Source organism: Passer montanus, unplaced genomic scaffold, assembly GCF_014805655.1.
Source record: "Passer montanus isolate IOZ18808 unplaced genomic scaffold, ASM1480565v1 scaffold17, whole genome shotgun sequence".
Classification (NCBI taxonomy): Eukaryota; Metazoa; Chordata; class Aves; order Passeriformes; family Passeridae; genus Passer; species Passer montanus.
The window spans coordinates 2629198-2649314 of NW_024364270.1; the positions used below are offsets into that span (position 1 = coordinate 2629198).

Genomic DNA, 20117 nt, shown 5'->3' on the forward strand with positions numbered 1-20117 from the left:
TTATTAGAAGGTCATTCTCTGGGGCGTTATAATTTGTGTGTGTAAGGCTCTATTCTTGAGTAGTGAATAACACTTTGCTCTTGAATAGCCAACCAACTGCTTTTGTGAAGATGTTCACAATTGCAGTACCGTTTTTGTCTCCAAATTTGTACCTGGTTCTTGCTCCTCAAAACTGACTTGCTTTGCAATATGCTTTGCCTATTGGTCACTAGGTACTGCATCTGAATTAGGTATGTAATCATGCACCAAGACAAAAAAAGGAAGCAAATCATAAGTAAGAAACAAAAGGAAAATAATTTTTCCAGCTGGTCTATCAAAAGCAGAGTTCATTAGCAGAAATAGAGAACAGTTCAGAAGCAATCTGCTAACAACAAAGGAATTCTCTCCAAAACTCATATCCTCAAATATGAACTAAAAAAGTCAACTAACATGAAGAGGAACTGGGGAATTTTGCTTTTACCTAAACACATTCTTTAGCAGGGCTATTTGATGCAATTTGCTGTAGCCTTGCCTTAGGCAGTCACTTAAGAGAAGGACTGGCTAATTACCTGCAGTGCACAACGACAGGCCCTCTGCCCAGGGATTCCAGCCTGTCCTCTTCCACGTCCAGCATGAGCTGCAGCAGAGGCTGAGCGCTGTCGGGGGTTTTGTGGTCTGGCCAGGATGTGTACCAGTAGTGCTTCACACTGCGGGACTGACTCCCTTGCTGGAAATAACACCGAGATTCTGTATGAACAGTTGTCTTCTTTTTATTTCTTACAGTGTATGGTAAAAAGACAGCAAAAATCTTGCGAGAGATTAAACAGTTTTTGTATTAGACTTGGAGGATGTAACTGTGGATGGAACTGATGTGCTTCCAGACACCCAGTTATAAGAAGGGTTTGTGTACCTGAAAACTTGGCTGTTTTTCCAGCTGTGTAAGGTCTGTTTTCTGACTACTCACTTTTCCAGCTCTGAAAATTCTGTTAATCTGACTACTGACTTCATGACTCTATTGTCAGTTGGGTATTGTAAGACATCTGTGTTATATCAGCAACAACATCTAGAGAGAATGCTTGATGTGGTCTTCCGAATTTCTAAATTATCACATATTTCTACCTTTTAAGGTCATTATAAGCTTCTGATACTAAAATTACAAGGGTATTGAAGTTAAAGATGCAGAACTGTCCTTCTAGATTAACAGGATATCCCAACTTGTTCAGTTATTCTCTCCAAAAGAGTCTGCTACCACTTCCTTCAACAAGGGGCTAAATATGGACTAGGGTAATTTGTATTGGATGATATGATTTCTGCTCACTTCTCAATGCTGGGGCTGAATCTAAACAAATTTTCCCAATACATTATTTATTGTAATGCTCTGTCAGGAGTAGCAGGTCAATCTGATAGCATGGGAGTGTAATAGGGGAGTTTACTCAGAAGAGGGGCATCTGTCTTATTTCACACAATTAATGTTTAGTGAGAACCAGGAAAGCATGAAGGTTTCTTTATATACTTCTTTTTAGCTTCTCAGGTGGGTTATAGTTGCACTCAGCACACAACATGAGCAGCATATCTTTTTTTAGAACAATGCTATGCTAGTTCTGTCATTAACTAAAATCCCTTTGCCCTGGCAATGGAAAAAGAGCCCCAACACAAATGCAATTCAAGAAAATGAAACTTGCACTCTCTTTTGAAGCCTCTTCAATTGCCAGAGTCATACAAACTGGCAATACAATAAGTATTCCAGTACTTTGATCTCAACCCTATCCTGCAGCTTCATAGCCCCTCCTGCAAAAATTTATACCCTTAAAAAAGCCAACACTTTACCTTCATTTAACAATAAAGAAAAGAGAGCATTGTGAATGATGCTTCTCAGATGCAGATTATTACCTTTATTGTAAGCTGACGGACAGTGTAGTTTTTGCATTCTTGCACACTGTTAACAAGGACTTCAACCTTCCCATAGATTCCTCTTTTTTCCGGCCAATAAAGCACACATTTCTGGAAAGCAAGCATCACTGTCATCAACAAACTGAATCCTGGAGCCATATTCATATCTAATTTTTATACAGAATGTATTTGTCTGCAAAATTCAGATGAATTTAACTGAACTGCTATTCATGTCAGAAGTATTCCTAGATAAGATTTTGCAGAGCTTTACTGAATGCCTTAGGCCTGGTTTTCAGGATCTGAGTTTTACAGTATAGATCTCTTCCACAGAACAATTTGCACAGTTGTTTTTATTCTTAAAAGCTCAGTGAAGTTCAGTTATAGGAATTATTTTCCACATTCAAAATTAAAGTTTTTTTTTCCTAAAAAACTCTAAAATTCAGCTTTTGAAGTTCTAAAAATGGTTTTCAGAAGTTTTCAAAGTCTTTCCAAATGGGATTTCCTTCTGAGCAAGATTCAGAATTTGTCTTCTGCTCACAAGACTTTTTATCCCATTTACTCTCCTGGGCCCTGATACAAGTAAGCATGTAAATGTGTCTTTAGATCTTACTAAACTCAATTTGACTTAATGTGCATGTTAAAGTATTTTGAAGAACCTGAGCTGTTTTACTATATAACTTTCTGTAAATTCGTGTTAAAAAAAATTTCAGTCTTGCTAGAGCTACACAAAATTTTATGCAGAATTCTCAATGAATCAATAATTTTACACTATTTCAGCAATTTATCTGACAAACTTCTACTAAAAAGGAGATGAAGAAAGAGTATTTACAAGGCAAATAATTTTATTTTCTCCTTGCAATAGTTTGCTTATATTCTGCAGTATTAATTTCAATTAGAGTATCTCACAGGCTATATGAAAACAAATATCTCTGTTGTATAAATACTTCTCTAGAAATATATGTTTATTCCCTTAGGAATGTAAGGTGTTTGATAGCCACATTTTCTGAAAGAATGCTGCCCAGTCCAACTCATTCATTAAATAAAAAGACTCCCTAACATTTAAAGGAAACCTTCTGTTTTAATATCCAATACACAGGTATAAAAACCCAACCAACCAACCAAATAAACAAACAAACAAACAAACTCCAAACCCCAAGAAAACAGTTCTACAATAATAGGAATCCCAGAAAGACCTTGTTTGTATGTCCTCACAAACTCTTGCTGAAGCAACTGGTATACATGTAGATAGACATATAGTAGCCTACATTATGCAGTAAAATGAAACAGTGCCTTTAATATAATTAATTGCCATAAAGCATAACTTCCAACAAATACTGCTAAAAGCTATCCAGAAAAACAATCAGTGGAATGCAAGGCTTTACCACCAGGTGTGATATTTAAGTTGCTACTTGATAACCCAATAGTGGATTGAACTGAATCACCTCAGTTGTATAAATGCTTTTCTAAAAATAGATGCCCATTACCTTAATAGTGTAAGGTGTGTGAAAGCCACATTTCCTGAAATAATGCTGGCCATTCTGACTGGCTTCGTTCAAATCCTGTCTTTTGCAGAACTACTCGAACATCCTAAATTTGCTGTCTCCCCGAAGAGATCGAGAATGGCAATAAAATACTCAGAAATTTGTATGAAAAAGAGTGTTCACAAGTTCCACAGTCTACCCATGTGACACATATAGTTACTATCATCTGCCAGATCTGCAGTTCATGCCCCTCCCTAGGAGTGTAGTTTTCAGTGCTAATATGGGAAAAAGAAAAGTCTAAATACACAATTGTGCCCTGACAATCAACAATAGTTGAGTAAACTCCTGAGACTTCTTGATAAATGTGAGCAGGCAATGCTCACTACAAAACCTTCAGGCACTCCAGAGGAGTGTTTTTCTTGACTCTTTCCCAGAACTGGAATTGGCAACTTGTGCTGGGTGGACAATGAAATGTGGCTGTTCATTAAAATAACTTTCATTCAACAGTCTATCTACATTTAGTGAGATACAATGGATTATTTTTAACACTGTTGCTGTGCATCCTTTAAAAATACTGTTTGTTGCTGCTTTAAAAATAGCCTTGAAAATACAGGTTGGATAAGCTGATGCAAGCACTTTTAAGGAGTATGGAATTAACATGTTTTTAAAAGTTAACTGAAAAAAGGGGAAAAAATGGTGGTAGGAGTGATAAAGTTATCAGATACCCAGAAAAGAATATACAAAACCTCAGGACCATAATAAAAAAAAAATTAAACCGCCTCAAGCTGTCGTACATAAAAGAAAATTCTTCTCTGGTAGGTACATTTTAAACCCGTTCAAACATCTGGTAGAGCAGATGAAGAGTCTGGTGTCCAGCCTCATGTGTGCAAGCAGTAAAAACTCACTGCACACAGTGTTTATCAGAAACAACCAAACATGGCCCCTCCCCACCCCCAACTAAACATTCCTTGACAAACAGGAAGTTTTTACAAGAAACACTCTCTCACATGACTTTTAATTGATTTCAGCCTTTGTCCTTCCTCATGCGACAGGGCTGCCTGCTTGGGCTTCCTTCCATTCCCTCTCCTGTCTCCTGGCATGCCCTATCCCATGCCCACTGGGTGCCAAGCTTCATGGGACTGCTCCTGAGGTGGATCTCCATAAGTGAGTGGGATCTGGCCCTGCCATGGTCTGGGGCTGGCATCTGTGATTTATCACAGTCAGTGCTTTCAACTTGCCAGAGCTGCATCTACTGGAGCCTGGTCCCCAGCTCTCCCAAATGGAGGAAGGCTTTTCCAGGTGACATGGTGTTTATAAGCCTTTACATTATCTGGATTTGGACCCTGAACAAAATAAGTTAAAAAATTCTCAAATATTTGTGCAGTTGTTTAACTACAACTCTGCTTCGGGGGTATTTCTCCATATAGCTCTGCCTATACATTTACACATTAAAGGTCCCAATAACACAGCAGTAAAGAATAACAGCAAAGCTTCAATTCCAGAATCCCTGTTTAATCTTGCCCTCTATTTAATGTCATTACTAACTCAAGGAGGAGTGGTACACTTTAAGAGGGCTTGCAGGATTTGCCTTCATATACTGAAATCCTCACAGTTAGCACCAAATCTTCCTAAATTCTTCCAAAACCTATATATGGTACCAATACTCAACTTAACTAATAAGTAATCTTCAAAGAGGCTTATGTTAAGTCTGTAAGAGGTAGGATTTCTGAATTCCAAAATCTACTTGGCTGTATATATAGACCATATACAGATCAGCTGGGAAAAAATCTTACATGAAATATGGCATGAGCTTTAAACAGTGAGTTAACAAGATTGTCCTAGATAATTACTAGATTATCTAATTACTAACAAGATTTGCATTATCTGAGTAATCTGATGCATCAGGCAGTATTAGTTCTCTCTTCTTGCAGAATGCCGTACAAGATTCTTACACTTCCCAATATATGTTTCCTGTTTAACAGCTAATGTTGCTAGTAAGTTTTGAAGGCAGAATAAATGCTTATTATTGATGTAGTACATAGCTCAATGACAAAAATCAGCTGATACCACAGAAGTCTATAAATTTCTCTATGAAATAATATATATATGTCTGTGACATTCTTACATCCCATGTATTTATTTAAATTCCACTGCTCAGTTGTTCTGACTAAACTCAGTAATATATGAAAATTGTATGTGCCTTGTGTGTAAAGCTTTGGAGGATTGTGTCCTAGAATACTAGCACAGAATTAGAGATGGCCACCTTCATTTAGTGATTTATCTCACTCTCTCAAAGTGGGATGGATCACCCTCTGGAGGTGACTACTGCTTTTTGAACACGAAGGGTACCTACATCACTAGATGAGATGTGGTTTTCTTCATAGTAACCCCAAAATCATGACCTAGTTTCCAAGTTTCTCACCAGTTATTCAGGCAGAAGCTCCTTTGCTGTGGACTCTCCTTGCACAGGTAGATTTTCAATTTGTTCAAACATTCTGCAGTTTTGAGAACAGGTTTTACAAATTCTGCATGTTTCCTTTGTACAGCTGAAATAAATATTTTTCTCAGCACTCTACACTCATCTCTTCATCCATCTTGCAAAACGCCATACTTACCACAGTAAGTCTAAACCATTTTTGATCTGATACATGGAAGTAACCCTATAGTAACCTTTATACATCATAATTTCACACAATTCCAATTGATAATGCAAATTTCTTACATCAATATCTTGAACTAGAACACTAATGTCCCAAATATTTTTTTTATTCAAAATAAATTAATTTATTGTTGAGATTAAGGTTTTCAATGTTCTCTCATTTGAGAGCTCCTTCATTGTACATTACTTCATACATTAGAGTACATCATAGCTCAAATGAAGGCTGACTGGTGTTACACCAGCTGAGGAATATGGCCTATACACAAGAGTTGGGTATGGAGGTTTATTTGTTTAGGGATGAATGTGGATGAGTGGATAAATATGCTTGCAGATATGAAGGTACTTTATGTCTGTATACTGCAGATGTACCTCCCTGAAAACGATGGAAATAAAGCAGACCCCAGAAAGGAAAAAAATACCAAGTGTTACTATGCCAAATAAGATGTGCTTTTGCCTTCTCTACAGAGGACAAATATTTTAGCAGTGAAGATAACAGGCTGAGCATGGCCAATAAGACTTTGCTTTCTTTTCAATGGCAAACAAGGTATCAGGAGGAACCTGCTGACAGTGGGAAGGCTTCTAAGGTTTCTAGACAGGACAGCTTGCACAAACACAGCTTCTCTATATAGCCTGGGAATGACTTGAGATTCCTCACCCTTTCTATGTGGAGGAAATTACCATTGCCAGGCACAACAATGCCTATAAACACCAGTGCCTAGAGCCTGCGTAGCTCAGGTAAACACAGAGCTTCCTGACATGATGAAAACCACTGGGCACTTCTTTCAAGTCATTCTTCTTACACAGTGTCAGATGTGAGTGTTTAAACAGTCAGCATTTCCTCAGTGAAAAACTTACTCTTTTGGTCTATTAGCCTGGTTGATTGCTGTGCTTTTATGATTAATCCTGAATGTGGGACTCTGAACATGTCTTTGAACAGTCTAGTGCAAAATGGCACCTGGCTTGGGAATAGGTCTTGGGAGATTTTCAGGACCAACCTACTTTTCATATATAGTTTCTTAAAATCCCCTGGATTTTAAGTTCATGTTAGAAGTCCAAGCTCATGCTGAGAAAGAGGGAAGCAACAATCAAGGGCAGAAGAAAGAAGAGTATGTCTGCTGAGTGCACATTTAAATGGAGCAGTGAGTTTGAGCTCTGGGAATGCACTCAAATCTTGGTCCTTGATCACTCAGACTAGAAACTTTGCCCAAATAAACTCTGTTGCTCTACCATCATGCATCTGAGTTTGAATAGCAGGGGTGTGAGGGGAAATATAGCCCTGGTGCTTAGGTGGCTGTGTGCTGAGACATGACTGAGGCACCTACCTGGAGTTGGGAATCGTTACTAAGTCTGGACTCAAGAAATAAGTCCATCTCCTTTATTTCTGACTCTCTCCTGTACACCAGCCCTGAAAACCACTTCTTTAACATTCAGTCTTCCAGAACAGGTTTTGTATTGGCCTTCTGCATGGGAGTGATTTTTGTTCCTAATTTTTGGTAGTCAGAAATATGAGCACTGGCACTATCAAGGAAAGCCTGACAAAATTTTCCATTATTACTAAATAAAGATATTGAAGATATAGTTTTGATGCAAAGGTCATGGAATGCAAAACAGGCAGGTAGCTGGCCATTAGCCACTAAAATACAATTGTCGAGTCTAATTGATACCAAGGTAAAACGTATTATTTCCATTCTGTCTAAGTTCCTCTGTGGTGTTGGCATCTGGGAGCCCAAACTGTATTTCTGGGATGGTCCAGATTTGTAACAATGGGAATGGATTAAATCCCTGACATTATAGCAAAGTGCAAATTTCAGCCATGTCACGAAACTGCTGATCATAACATTAACCATCTAGTCTTTGTATATCAGAAAGTAACAAGAAGTACAGAGGTGACCAAAAGATAAATGAGGTGTTTCTTAAGAAGTTAGAAACCCAACAGCAGAGATCTAGAAAATGGAATTCTTTTTTGAAATACATAATGTCTTACAATGGCTATGCTATTACACTTGAGGTATTTGGCTACCTCCTCATTATTTTTCACATATCTTATTAACAGACTATTTAAGAAACTGTTATCTGCTAGCTTCCTTCTGTATCTTCTAAAGTCCCTTCTATAGTATGCAGCCATAGGAATAATTTCTCATTTTTGTTAGTTGTCATACCTCATTTTTTTCTTTCAGCTTTGTGATCATAACAATGACAGGGCTGTCTTCTTGCCAAACCATCTGCCAGAAATCATTCACGGTATTAATCATGGGTCCCTGAGTTGCAATGAAAGCCTTCTCTTTACCTCCATATCCCTAGTTGAGAAACAGACACAAAAGCATTTACTTTAAATTCATGTGATCAAGCAATATTGCCGGTGAATAAAAGAGCAGAAGGGGCAGAAAAATAAATTTGAAATTAAAAAAAATATTAACTGAAAGAAGTTACAACTAAAAGTAGAGCAGATCAGAAATTTTTCAGAACAGTTTTTTCTCTGGAAACCTATTTGATGAACTTAAATGGTCTTGAGAATACAACAATTCCTCTCAAATTTCCATGCTTACTTGGCTTCTTTTAGCTAACTCCATTCTTCAAGTTATTGGGACTTTCCCCATCCAGTGGCACTTTAATCTATAATTTAAATTGCAGCAGTGTTTTCCAGCTAGTTTATAGTCAATAAGCCACAGGAGAGAAAAGAAGAACTATAAAACTCATAACTACAAAGACTGCTATACGTTTTCTAAGGAAGACGTGCCTTTATGAGACTTTATAGGAAGGACAAAGGGAGTATAGGGAGTTCCAAGACACACATGAGCATTCAGGAGGTCAGAGAAAGGTCAGGCAAACAGTGGGGAAGCAGAAGAGAAGGAAAGACAAGACAATATGGGAAAAACAAGACACACCTTCTTATTTTTGTGTGAAAAGGAGAAACTATGATTTTGTGCAGGGTGCCCAACAGCAATGCAGGAGAGAGCCTGGCAATGTCTGAATGGAATGAGTGAATGGAAAACAGCATGAGGTAGTGTGGGAGCCTCTAGCCTTGGGTCTTCCTTTTGGGAGCCTTTCTCCATGACAGCTGTTACTCATTGCATGAACCAGTGGGATAATCCTGAGCTGGCACAAACTGTCCTCCAGCCACACATCAATCTGCCTGAACATGCTTTGTCCAAGCCAGGTCTGTCAGGATCCCAGAAAACCCAATGATTTTGTATACATGGATGTGAAATTTCATTTCATTGCTGGGTTGCATTTTTTTCCAAAACTGCTGACAGTTCAGTAAGAACTGGTGTTAGTAGCAAGAGGAATCATCATATGTGGGAGTGAAGGGTGGTGGCACAGGGAAAAGGGAGACCTCAGAGGACTCAACATATGGCCTGTTTTTTGGATATGATGTCATTGCTGTCCAAATAGAACCACTCTGCTTAGTTACTTGATGATGATGATGATGTCTTCATAAGAAATGCTGAAAGTACAGGATGCAAAGTGAGACAGGGTAAGGGGCATGGTTCTGTGTATCCACATATTATGTACTGTTAATCAAAGAAGCAACATAGCTGTAGAACTCTGTGGCCAAACTTTCATTGCACTATTACCTTTATTCCAGCTGAGGGTCTGGATAATAACTCTAAAGGAAGCATTAAATTTTGCAGATAGAGGACTACACTCCTAAAATATGATTGAATTAGTTTCTTTGTGATCTATTTAGCATATACTCTGTCATGAGTTCAAGAACGCTCTGTGTGCAGGTGTGTCTGTCTGTGTGTGTGATCAAGGACTGCAGCATACCTGTCACTTGGAAATACTGCTTTCCAACAGGGTTCATGCTTGGTTATGTCATTGTGTCATGTGACCAGTATAGGGAGTAAAATGTAAATGGCTGTGTTGTGGGCACATGTGAATATTTAACACGTCTGTTTATGTCTTTTTTCACAAACTCATCACAGCATTTATTTAATTACTTAACTGTTGATTTCAGGACTATCAATTGATATCTTTAAAGTACTGGTGTCTGTCACTCTTAAAAGGCAAACCTGTTTTCTTTCCTATAAGGCAGTAGGTCAATATGAAGCAGTAAATACCAAAGTAAACAGATAGTAATTCATGTGTTTCTTAATGTTTATTGTAATCTATTCAATATTTTTTTTTTATTACAACCATTTCTGTACCTTCATGACCATATGGTCTTTGTTAGAAATGGCTTAAGAAACTATTTCTATAACACATATGTAGACAAAAAGATTTGGAATTATCAATGAAGATGGGTAACAATAAAATAAGTGGCATCTTGGCAAAGCCAGCTATTCACACGACAAATAAAATATTTTCTCAAAAGTACATGAAGAGTGTACGTTTACTTACCCTAATGTAGTTAGCATTTATGTAGGTACTCAAGGAGTCAGATGGATTTTTTGGTTTCAAATACACTCTGCTTAGAGGATCTAAGAGCACAAGGAAGATGGAAATTAATAAGAAAACCCATAGTTAGAAGATTTCTAAAGAGAATCAAAAACTTTCTGAAAAGAAAAAAACTACTGTTATTTGGGGCTGTCAAGCAGTAAAGAATTACGCACCAAATTCTTCCCTCTGCAGAGGATCATCACGTGTAACTAAGGCACCCTGTACTGCACAGTGCTGAGCTGTGCAGAACCATCTCAGAGCTGTGGGCACTGAAGCAACACTGTCAGAGCCAGGCAATGCTCAGCGAGGTCGGGTCTGCCCGTGTGCCTGCGAGCTGACTGGCCTGGATTGTCTCTGAACCTTGTTCTATCATTGCACAGTGGCTCATAATTACACCAAGCCCTTTGAACTTGACTGTGGGACTTTGGCCTGAAGCTGTAGTGTTCAGTGGAATAGTTGGACAGCACTGGACAGTTGGACTTAAACTAAGAAAATATTCCTCTGCCTGGGATGAAATAAAAGGTATGTGGTTTATACCAATTTAAGCTGACTGTAAGGGGCTAGACTAGGTAATCCATATTCTTCCCTTCAGTCCTGTGTCCTCATCTGACACGATTTGTGACCATTCATGTGTACTGGACTGGAGACACAATGCCAAAATACAGGAATATTTTCCATCACACTCTTCTTTCCTTCAGTCTTGGATGTTCTAGAATGGAGTGGAGGCCAGTTCTATTGAGTAAAGAGCTGGAGGTTATTAAATCACTCCTGGAAAGGAAGGTTTTGCTTCTTCATTGGTGATGATGTGACCAGCCCCCTGCCCTGCCCCATCAATACCATTTTGGAATTAAAGCAGCATATTCTCAAGTATACAATGTAACAGAAAAGGGGAAGCAGGTGGGGAGCAAGATGCCCATGTTGTGGCTTTCTAGGGACACACTTTGACTTTCTTCACACTTTTTCTGACAAAATTATTCTGCTACTACAAAATGATATAGAAATATTTCTATGCTGAAAAAAATCTTTTATTCTGGCAATTTGTTTAAATACTTAGTTATAATCAGCAGGGTTTTTTGACACTAGATAGGCACATCAGTTTGGAAATAGTCTCTGGATAACTCCTTTGCTGTGTGCAATCTAGGCAATGCTTTTAAAGATATATATGTGGGCACTGAGCTGTAAAGAGATAAAAAACACTGTTTAGTGTGTGGCCCTGCTGTTTACACAAAAAATATAGAACTGATATATATATACATATGCTGCAGCAAAACCTAGTATTTTCAGAGTTGCTTCTGGATTTCTTTTGTGACTTTTCAGCCTGCTCCTAAGAACATGATAAAGGAAAACCTTTGCAAACCAAAGGAAGAGGGGGGATGATCCCAAACATACTTTATGTTCTTTTCCCACTGGAGGTCACAGGAGCACCTTGGACAGGAGTGGAGTCTTTGTAGAAGCCAGGATGATGTTTTTTAAAATATGCAAATGACTGCATGCCTTCAAAGTCTGCACATGGAAGTCTTATCTTCTGTGGTTAATAGCACTACATGAACCCTAATTAACTTGTGCTAAAATATCTTTGTACTAACTTTCCTAACTTTTTTCACTTCGAGCTTTTTTTTCCCCTTAACAATATGAGGACAGGAAACCTCTCATTTCTTTTCAGCAGAGTGGTTATTAGCCATTTCCACAAATGCCTCAGGCTACGTGGCCTTGAAAAAACACCCGCTTCCTCTAGCTCACACAATGCCTCTGATTCTGGTGTTGCTTGACCCCTACCTTAAAAAACCTCTTCCAAGCAGACCCAACATCCAGTTTAATTACTATGTCTTGAGATAAATCCCTCTGTTACTAGGGAGCAGCTAAATCAGCTTTGCAATTTCTGAGACCTCCTTCCAACTCCAATCAATGAAACAAACACTGCTTCCGAACAGGAATCTTTTATAAATTAACAGTTATAAATGATCAGTTATGAAATAGGCAAGTGTTGTAAACTGAGCTCTGAGAAGAGGAAACCCTGAGCAATGCTAAAGATCCAGACCCACTAGGCAATCATCAGACACAAATGGAAGTCATTAGCTTCCTCCTGAATGACAAATACCTTGGACATAATAATTGTATCCTTAAGGATGGCAAAATCTTAGAGTCTGAAGCTACTGCAGAAAGACAGATGTTGACTGCAAGGCTGAATTCATCAATATCTATAAAGCATCTGAAAATGCACTGGTGCTGCTAAACACTCATCATTACTAATAAAATACGTCTTCTATTGTTTTAACTGAGGCAAAATTACTGCTGTTTTTCCCATGTATTTAGGAAGTCTGGAATAGTTCTCTCAGTAGACTAGAAGGTGCTTCTTCTAACTCCACCTTTAACAAATTAATGTCCTGAATTAATAACGTTGGAGGAATAGGAGGGTGTCAAAGGGACTGTAACTTGCCTCCATGAGACTGCCTGGTGCAGGGAACAAGCAGGGTTACATGGCAGCAGTGCTGGACAACCTCCCACCATGCCATGGATACTGGAGGATCATTCACTCTGTGAACTCCATTGGTGCTTTCATTAGGGAGCAGAACTGGAGCAAATATGACTGTTTGTAGTCAGGACTGGGGAGTGAAAAGGAGCTCAAAAATTTCAGCATCAAGAGAATAGTTTTCCAGCATCTGTTTATATGCTTTCATAATAAAGTACTTTGATCATATGATTTAACATTCCCCTTGTCTTTAGTGGAATGTCAGAGCCAGTGTTAGCACAAGTACTTCAAGCAACAGATTGTGGACTTCTAGGTCTGACCCCCTAAGTAGTTTCTATCTTCATGTTAGTGTGAATCTGGTATTCTGCCCAGGTTGTTTTCATGCAAACTTTTGACTTAAGGTTAATCTTCAGAAAGGGATAGGGTATGGTAAACTAATGGATGTGTTGCACATACAAAGATACCACAGAATAGTGTTAAACCACTTGCTCCTTTGTAAGCAAAAGTCCATGCATACTCTGAAATACCACAGGAATTCTGCTTCTGATTTGAGATGAAGAAGTGAGACAGGAAGTAGGAATGATATAGGGCAGAAGGGGTAGTGGAAGATATAGGAGAGGATAGTAGGAAGCTGAGGTTCTGCTGCAGGGACAAGTAGTGGGGGCTGCAGGAGATAAGCAGGCAAAGGTGAAGATGTGGAGTAAGAGGATGAGCAGGGCTGCTATTCTGCCACAGGAATGTGGCTGTGGTGAGAGACTGAGAACTCTGTGTGCAGGACTGGAAACCTGCTCAGAGGCGTGAGAAATACTGTAGACGGGTGGCAGAGGGGATGCAGCTAAAGATACAGAGCAGGGTTTAACAGGAGCTATGGGTGGGGCCACAGTCAGGAGGAAGGATGGAGAAACACTGATCTTAGGGAACTGCTTAGCCACTCGACTCTGATCCCACTCTGGCCCCTCAGTAGTTGAATTAGAATATTATTGTAACACAATTAGCGTTAGAGAACTTAAAGTGGCAGCCTGGTGTTTGCATAAGAGTGTTGGCTATGTTATACTGCAACTGAAACATCTGCCATAGAAATGTAACATCTCCTGTACTTTGTAGTTTTCCATATAGAATAATTTTCAATAGGCATTAATTGTATTTCACATGAGTGTGTCTGACTGGGTGTATCTGCTAACATAAACCTGCCCTCATGCACCCTGTCATGGAATTATCTCTCAGAAAATGAGAATACCCACTACAGCATAGAGGGTGGAGCTGGCAGGACTGGGCATTTTTAGGATGTCACTTGTCATCACAGGTGCCCCGATTCAGGAGACGCACCCAGTGCTGGGAATGGAAAAGCTGATGCGGGTGTACAAAGCAGCAGGTTGATATCATCTGAGCAGGAAACCAGGAAAGCTGTTCTATTTAATCACTCAATTTCCAAACCCTCTCAGACTGGGTGTGGGGTGCACGAATATTTATTATGAGCATGTGCCTTAATCCTCAAAATATCTTCAGTGAAAAAACCCGGTGCTAGCACACAACAAACCTGATTTCTGTCAAAGATGGTTACAGAGTGCCTGTCAGTGAGTAGCTGTGGTGCACACCAGCAGTGTGCTTGGACTGAAAATGTGCCGTGGAGATAGTGGCACATCCTGGCTAACCGGAGGTGAGGACACACAGGCAAGCAGGTTCTCAAAGCTCATCAGCATCGAGCATGGCCCAGCTGTTGTGTCCCAGTCCAAAACACTTGCTGCAGTGAAATTGGACTCATCGCATTTGCAATCCTTTGCTGGAGGCGAACCTTATGGTGGCTGGGGCAGCCTGGACATGAGATGCTATGGGAAGGGAGAACTCCTTCCAAAAATCTGCCAGTCAGGCAGAAGGGGGCTGGTGATATCTTGTCTCTGCTGCAGCTGATGGCAAAAGTCCTGCTGTCACCAAAGGGGTCAGGATTTCACCCTCTGTGTACATCCTGTTGACACTGGGCCAGACTTTAAGGGATGCTGAATTGTCTGATGGTATCTAACTTGCATATAGTTACCTTCTGTCTTTAATTGTCTTCAATATTTCTTGACTGAACTCGGATGCACACAGCTATTGGTTGCAATAGATAAACTAAGTGAAAATTTTACTGGAGATGAAGAGAAGCAAGGACTCCACACAAGCTTCTTTCCCAGCTACATATCACATTTCTGAGATTAATCTAGAGGCTGAAGGCCATCAATTTTCATTAGTTTGACTGCAAGGCCTTGGTGTGATATGAACAAATTATAATGTTTTCAGATTTGATGAGAGAAACCTCATAATTGAAGATGTATTAATTTGAGTGACTAACATACAACATAGGCCCACAAGGATATTCTAGAGATGTTTAGAAAGTCAATTTCTAGTTGATAGGATATGTTGTCATTTTAAAAGTATTCTTCATTCCAAACCTAAGCAAGGGATTTACATTTTTCAGTGGGAATGTTCTGTAACATTTTGAATCACTGAAGTTTTTCACTTTGGTGATGCCAAAAATTATAAAAACTCAACTATTTGTGTCTATATTTAGTGTAATGTTGAAACTTCTGCAATCTATTTTAAAACAGAATACAAAACAAAATGTTCAATAAAAGAGAAATGGAAGATCTCATTATCCAACAACAAATGTTATGAAAATAGCTGCATTTCAGAGAAACATGTATTTTGAAGGAAAACTATTCCACTGAAAAGTTTTCAATCATCTCCAATTATAACAAAGCAATTGTATGAGAAAATATATACAATGAAAATACAGAACCAGTATAGCAAGGCAGTAACAAGTTAAGAGCAATGAAGAGGCAGCACTGTGTCAGGAGTGTAAACAGATTTCCACAAAGAGAGTTTAGTGCATGAAGAAGAAAAAAGCTATCACCAGAAGATCTTTAAAGATGGAAGCCCACTACAAGACAAGACAGGTTACACTTGCTTTTTGTAGTCTGGGTTTTTTCAGTCCCAAGTATCTTGGCCCAACCAGAGAGAATTCAGTGACTGCAAGATGGGCTACGATGAGGAGCTACTGCAAAGCATGGCAGACCTCACTGTCCCATCTGCCTGAGCTGCCTTTCAGAGAAAACCACATATGCCAGGCTTGCCCTTTCAGCACGTGCCTGGGATGCTGCCAACCTGTGTAGCTACTAAGGCATCCAGTGAGAGTTCTGCATTTGCCAGTCCTACAGCACTGGGCTTCTGTTATCTTTCTACATGAATTAGAAATACAAGTATGAATGGGTACACATCAAGCAAATATAAATACAGTTAGATTTTCACAGCAATACGTTCTCAAAACAGGACTAAATGTCATAGTAGGAAATCATGGGCTAGCTCACTTACTTGGCAAAATCGTTTTATAGCGGTTTTTAGTTCCATGACTCGGGATGTCAATTTCTTTGGGATCCACAAAATTCATTGGTATTTCCTATAAAAAATAAATTAAATCAGACTGATGTTTCCAAAGGAGCCATGCAGGAAATTATCACCAGAAGGCCATCTGCTGTTACACAACTGTCTCTTAACATCAAAGTCATTAAGAAAAAAAATGGTTCCCACCTCAAGCCTGTCAACACCCTTCCTTTAATAAACACAGGGAGTTGCATATTGAAGGGGTGACTTCCGAGGAACACTTCTGATGAATTATTTTAAAAAAAAGTTTTTATGGGATTAGGACTAAAGTTAAAATGCACTATAGTTCCAGAAAAGTGGAGTTCAAAAGTACAGTGCTGTGGCAAAAAAGAGCAATACTTTACATAACTGGGGCAGGAACTTTAAAAATAATTAAATATTAATATATGGCAAATATTAAAAAAAAATTGTGGTAAGCCCTCATCAATGAAATTCAAAGACCTCACTTGCCTTTTATTTAAACTACTAGAATGAAGTGCCTTAGTCTTTTGAATTCAGACTCAAAAGTAATAAAATTTGAAGCTATTTCTTTTGCTTCTCATTTTCAGCTTTTAGTGACTGATTTACATTGCAAATGTGCAGGTAACTAATGTGACAGTTTCCTTTAAGTTTCAAAAATACACAAATTATAAACTCCTCATAAACTTAAAATTACTGTTTTTCAAACTGTTTGTCAGCATGAAAAGTAAAAATCCACAAAATTTACATTAGACAAAATGTTTAACTTGGTTTAAGGGAGAGTAAGAAAAATTTTGATTTTGAGGTCCTGAAACAATGTTTGTAGAGTTAAATAAAACCAACCCTTTAAAAATGGCAGGATGAAACAGGCAGGAGTTGGTTTTCTTCCATGATTGTGGGGGCTGTTTTACCAACTAAAATAATCTGTCAAAATCACATAAAAAATGCTTCAGTTCACTCAAATCTTCATTTTTATGCTGATAGGTTTTTTTTGGATGCCATTATTTAAATTGCCTTAGAGTAAGCAGGAATTCAATCTTCAGTAAATTAATACTTCTACTTGGAAGAGCAGTCATAACTAGAGACTTGGAAACATCATGCTAGCCTGGGACATTTAGCCTAAGAGACAGTGGCATATTACGTAATTGCCTCTTAGAGACACACAGGAACTTCACGAGGATCTGTTGGCTTGCATCACTGGAAAAGGATTTACTTAAGGATCTTTCTCCAAAATGAGTTGGTTTCTACTCTAGAGGTGGAGGTTTAGCCAGTACTTTGGTACAGCAGAGATGCATGGTCTCTGTCCTTCAGACACAAGCTCTGGTCCTGCCCAGCATGGCTGATCTCTGCAGGGATTTTTTTTAAAGGAACAGGGATGAGGACTCTAAAACCTTGCCAAGCAGGCACCCAGCAGCAGACTTTTACATGGGTTCACCAAGCAGGGGAAGCTACCTTCTCACTTTACTGCTTGAAGAGATGGCAAAGTTAAGTAAAATTTAGAAAGTTCATATTGAAATGCTGTGATTCACTTCACTTCCCAACTTGGCTTTCAAAAATCTTATGATGTGAGGTTGCACCTGTGTTGATTTTTATTTTTCTGCCTTCTCTGCCTTATGCCCATGCATTTCATGGACCTTCTTTCTTCTTCCCTTCTCCCTCACTCAGTTTCTTCCTTAATCTCTTCTTGGTCTTCAGCTGGCTCCTCAAAAGAATGACTTGCTGTGTCAGGCCAGCCAAAGTGTTGCTGCTAAGATGCACCTTTCTTGCAGGTACTTCCCCCAATCCTTTTTCAGATTGTGTACTGCCATCCATATGATGGCTGTCCTAAGTTCAGGATCTTCTCACTTCTAAAACTTCATTCTTGCATAAACCTCATGCCCACTGCCTCAGGTCAAACCATCTCACCTCAGTCCTGTGTCTAATGCTGCTTCCTCATCCACAAAACTACAAAATGAGCTCCCATACCCTCCTCATATTCCCGTCTGGCTTCTACTGTTTTCCAATGGTGACCTCTGTTTGAGACTTACCCTTGGCCCTTGGGCTCCAAATTGTTCCAACTGGCTGACCTAGAGCTTCCCTAGCTCAGTTCTGGCTTAGTACAAGCACCACGAGCACATGGCCTCTGAAAGGTTTCTGTGCTAAACTATGCACCAAATGAGAGAGAGCAAGACACTAAGCTTGTGCTTCATGGGATCTCTGTCTGTCAACGACAGAGACTGGAAAAAGATGCATGAGGAAGAGTCCTCTGCCTGCCCAAGAAGTGGTGGTCGGTGAGGGTCTTCCAGATGTGTGGCTGTCTCCCTTACTACGGCTGCTGAAATTTTTTAATAGTTCATTATTTGGCGAGTACTGACAGATACAAAAATGCCACCAAGTTGAAAACAGAAACACATTTCTTTGGGCCAACCGGGACCATTAATAACATTAATCACTTACATCCTGTAAACACTTTCTAATCAGTGGTCTCCTCCCAGTAGTAAGTACTTGTGAGTCCAAGGGCACAGACAGAAATCTGACAATACACCGTGGATCACAGCCACAGACAAGTCACTTATTCTGAAACTGGCTGTGAGAAAAAAGAGATTATTCCAGAAAAAAAAGGTCAGGATAATATGGTGATAACATTCCTGCTAACAGGGGAGCAAATAAGCCCAGCAGACTGCAAATAGCAGGAACATGTGCAAACTAGTATATGAACTCTGTAGCTGTATAAGCAATATATATATAAAATTATTTTATTAAACATATATATTTAAGGAAATAATTGCAAATAATGCATAAACTGCACACATTCCCCTGCTCAGTCACTTGCATGCAACTATAGATGCATATGCATATTCATGGGATGGTTTCTCTTTCTGATACCTTCTAACAACAGCTATTCTGGCTCACATTAAATTTTAAATGCTATTCATACACTTGAAGAGGTATGATTTGGGTCTCTGAAAGCATTCAAGAAAATGTGGCAAAATTTAGGAAAATTCAGGCAGGCAGTCATTATACTCATCCCTCCTATTTTTGAGGACCTAATGCTTTAGATTTAATGGTCAGGGACTTTCCCATGCAGGACTGTATTTTTTGACATTTGGGTGTTTTGGGTGCTGGGTAAATTATGTTTCTTCCTCCTTGCAAAACAGGTATATTCTCCCAACGAAATATACCCTTTAATTAAGTAATGCTCCTTTAATTGTTAATGAAAATAATTGAAGAACTAAAAATAATGTGAAACTGCTCATATTTTAATTTTCCACTGAAAACTTTAAACACTTCTCTATTTTTTTTCCATTTGGAAGTTTGTCATGAGAGCTAATAATTGTAGTCTCCAGAAGACTGCCTTACTGTATTTCTTTAGCTAGTTAAAATGAGCTGTGTGAGCAGAATGGCTGAGGGTTATATACTGCGTTCTTTGCATGCCTCAAGTTCCGACTTCAGCTATTATCTGGAGCTAGGAACACAGCAAACAGATACTGTTCAACAGCTTCATCTTAAAACACATTTTTAAAAATGCTTTAAAGACAGAATAGATGAGTCACGACCTTTTCAATAAAATTCTGTGGAAACACTGAATGGCCAAAGCCATGTTGTGCCCCCCTGAGGGACAAATAAAATGTGACTCTGTCTCCCCAAAGCTGTGCACAACTGCTGTGTGATACAATTTGGGTAAACAGGATTCTGTGAGGTGCCAATTTGTCTGCACAAACTGTCTCCTAACATGGGGGGCTTAGGCATGATGAAGTTATTTCTTCTGACTTTCCTGCCTAAGTAGCAGAATGGCAGAGAACCTATGGCATAACTGGTGATAAAAGTATGTTGGATGATTGTAATTTTTCTGTCTACACTGTCTGTCCGTGTTTTGGTAGAAGAACTGAGGGATTTACTTTTATTA

The 20117-nt window shown here is 39.0% G+C and overlaps 1 protein-coding gene across 1 annotated transcript in view; it reads right to left on the reverse strand.

Annotated features, from left to right (window-relative positions):
• The window catches only part of PTPRR (protein tyrosine phosphatase receptor type R), a 140568-nt gene that overhangs the window by 9069 nt on the left and 111382 nt on the right, over positions 1–20117 (reverse strand). Inside the window, exons 8-12 of the mRNA XM_039703872.1 lie at positions 16205–16289; positions 10351–10430; positions 8169–8306; positions 1870–1980; positions 549–706 (exon numbers count right to left, since the gene is read on the reverse strand). Coding sequence (XP_039559806.1) covers positions 549–706; positions 1870–1980; positions 8169–8306; positions 10351–10430; positions 16205–16289 — 572 coding nt within the window. The remainder of the gene's footprint in view (positions 1–548; positions 707–1869; positions 1981–8168; positions 8307–10350; positions 10431–16204; positions 16290–20117) is intronic.